A 1,873-nucleotide genomic window follows, 5' to 3' on the forward strand; every position below is an offset into this window, starting at 1 on the left:
AAACCTTCCACTAAAAGGAAGTTAACTTTATCTATTTAACGTTTTATCAATAAAACAATTATGATTTCCCCACAAATATATTGAGTTTGTTTTTGGGTAATCATTGTATCATAAATCAATTAGGGTCGTTTATCAAATGTTTATCTAGGTAAGCTCTTACCAAGTCACATTACTTTAGCGAATGAATATGACAAAGACCAAGAATCTTAACTGGTAAGAATGAAAACAAGGACCAAGAATCTTACCTGGTAAGAGCGAAAGCAAGGACCAAGAGTTTTACCCGGTAAGTGATTACGCTGACTCTTACCACGGTTAGCGCTTACTGGATAAATTATTACATACAATGTCGTTTTGGTGAACTCAAATCTCACCCGGTAAGTAACGATAGTGTTGAATTTTATCAATAAGCGCTTATTGGGTAAGTGTTTAGGTAAACGGCCCTTTAGATATGTACCCGATCCGACCTGACCGGACCCATTTGCCAATGAATGGAGTTGTTGAGGAGTCCATGTCTTTAAAACTCCACAATCCCTTCACCCTTAACCTTCAAACCACAGTATCTCACCAGCATCCAGATTAAGGACTTTGATTTGAAGTGCAAGCAAAGATACCTTCCACCTTCACCACATCAAAACCACCCTTACCCTTCTCTCTTTCCAAAAACCCCATTTCAATTCCTATTTCCCACCATGGATGATCAACCCCAAACCCTGCCACCACCCACCATCGAAGATGATCAACCCCAAACCCTGCCACCACCCACCATAGAAGATGATCAACCCCAAACCCTACCCGAGAACCTGCCACCAGCCACCAAAATGGAAGATCAAACCCAAACCCTACCCGAAAGCCCACCGCCCGCCGACATCCACCAACCCAACGTAGACACCTCCCGGCCTTTCCGCTCTGTCAAAGAGGCCGTAGCCGTCTTTGGAGAGCGCTTTCTAACCGGAGAAATCTACTCGCCGTCACCCAAACCGGCCACTATCACCCTACCAAAACAAGAAACGCAAAACTGGAAATTGACACCGTCTGCTTCTAATCGAAGCTTATGGAAATCGCCGGAAAACGAAGAAGACCCACCTCCGGTGGTCATGAACACACTCAAGAAACTGGAGTCGGAGCTTGAAGAAACGAAGAGAGAGTTGAACATGTTGAAGGATAGAGAGTCAGAGACTGAGGTGGCTTTGGCTTCTTTGAACGCCGAGCTGCACAAGAACATGTCGAAGATAGCGAAAGCAGAGGCTGAGGTGGCGGGGAAGGCGGCGTCGATGAGATCATCGACGACTTTGAGACAAGTGCTAAGTGGTGGTAGTGGAGGAGAGAGAGAGAAGGGTAGAGAGAGAAAGTATGTGAATAAGGAGAGGAAAACGATGAAGAAGAAGCCAGTGATTCCATTGGTGACAGATTTGTTTACCAGAAACAAAGAGAAGCCTAAGAATTCTTCAGTACTGAATCCACACTACACATCTTACTGGAACTAATAAACAAGAATATTCATGCATGAATGCATGCATGCATGCATGGATCACCAAATCATGTATGCATGAAATCCCTTTTTTATATATCAATCATGAACTCATTATTATGCATGTAGTTAACCAGTAAAAGTTACTTGACTCCATTTTAACTTGAATCAAACTAGTAATCTTAACTCGACATTTGACGATAAGCTTGCGCTTGTTTAGCGGGATCATCATAAATGATTGAAGTGTGTCGTTCACGGTACATAAAATATTCAGCCAGAGCTGCTCCTATATATAGGACAACGTTGGAGGAGGAAGGTTGTTTTACGTTTAAAATTGCTCTTAAAATATTTTTAAGAAATTATATAACAATACACAAGATGGATTCTTTTACCAAGATTTTAATA

The 1,873-nt window shown here is 42.0% G+C and overlaps 1 protein-coding gene across 1 annotated transcript; it reads left to right on the forward strand.

Annotated features, from left to right (window-relative positions):
* The first annotated feature begins 689 nt into the window (after positions 1-689).
* On the forward strand, positions 690-1,627 carry LOC112501960 (WEB family protein At1g75720-like). The gene has a single exon (XM_025105757.1). It carries the CDS (start codon positions 690-692, stop codon positions 1,482-1,484), a length of 795 nt encoding a protein of 264 aa, XP_024961525.1. The 3' UTR covers positions 1,485-1,627.
* The last annotated feature ends 246 nt before the right edge of the window (positions 1,628-1,873 follow it).

The sequence above is a fragment of the Cynara cardunculus genome, unplaced genomic scaffold (assembly GCF_001531365.2).
Source record: "Cynara cardunculus var. scolymus isolate 2C unplaced genomic scaffold, CcrdV1 Un_Scaffold_763, whole genome shotgun sequence".
Lineage (NCBI taxonomy): Eukaryota > Viridiplantae > Streptophyta > Magnoliopsida > Asterales > Asteraceae > Cynara > Cynara cardunculus.

Bases quoted from the DNA above. Each gene is read 5' to 3' on its own strand.
- LOC112501960 (XM_025105757.1), top strand. From the start codon at position 690: ATGGATGATCAACCCCAAACCCTGCCACCACCCACCATCGAAGATGAT.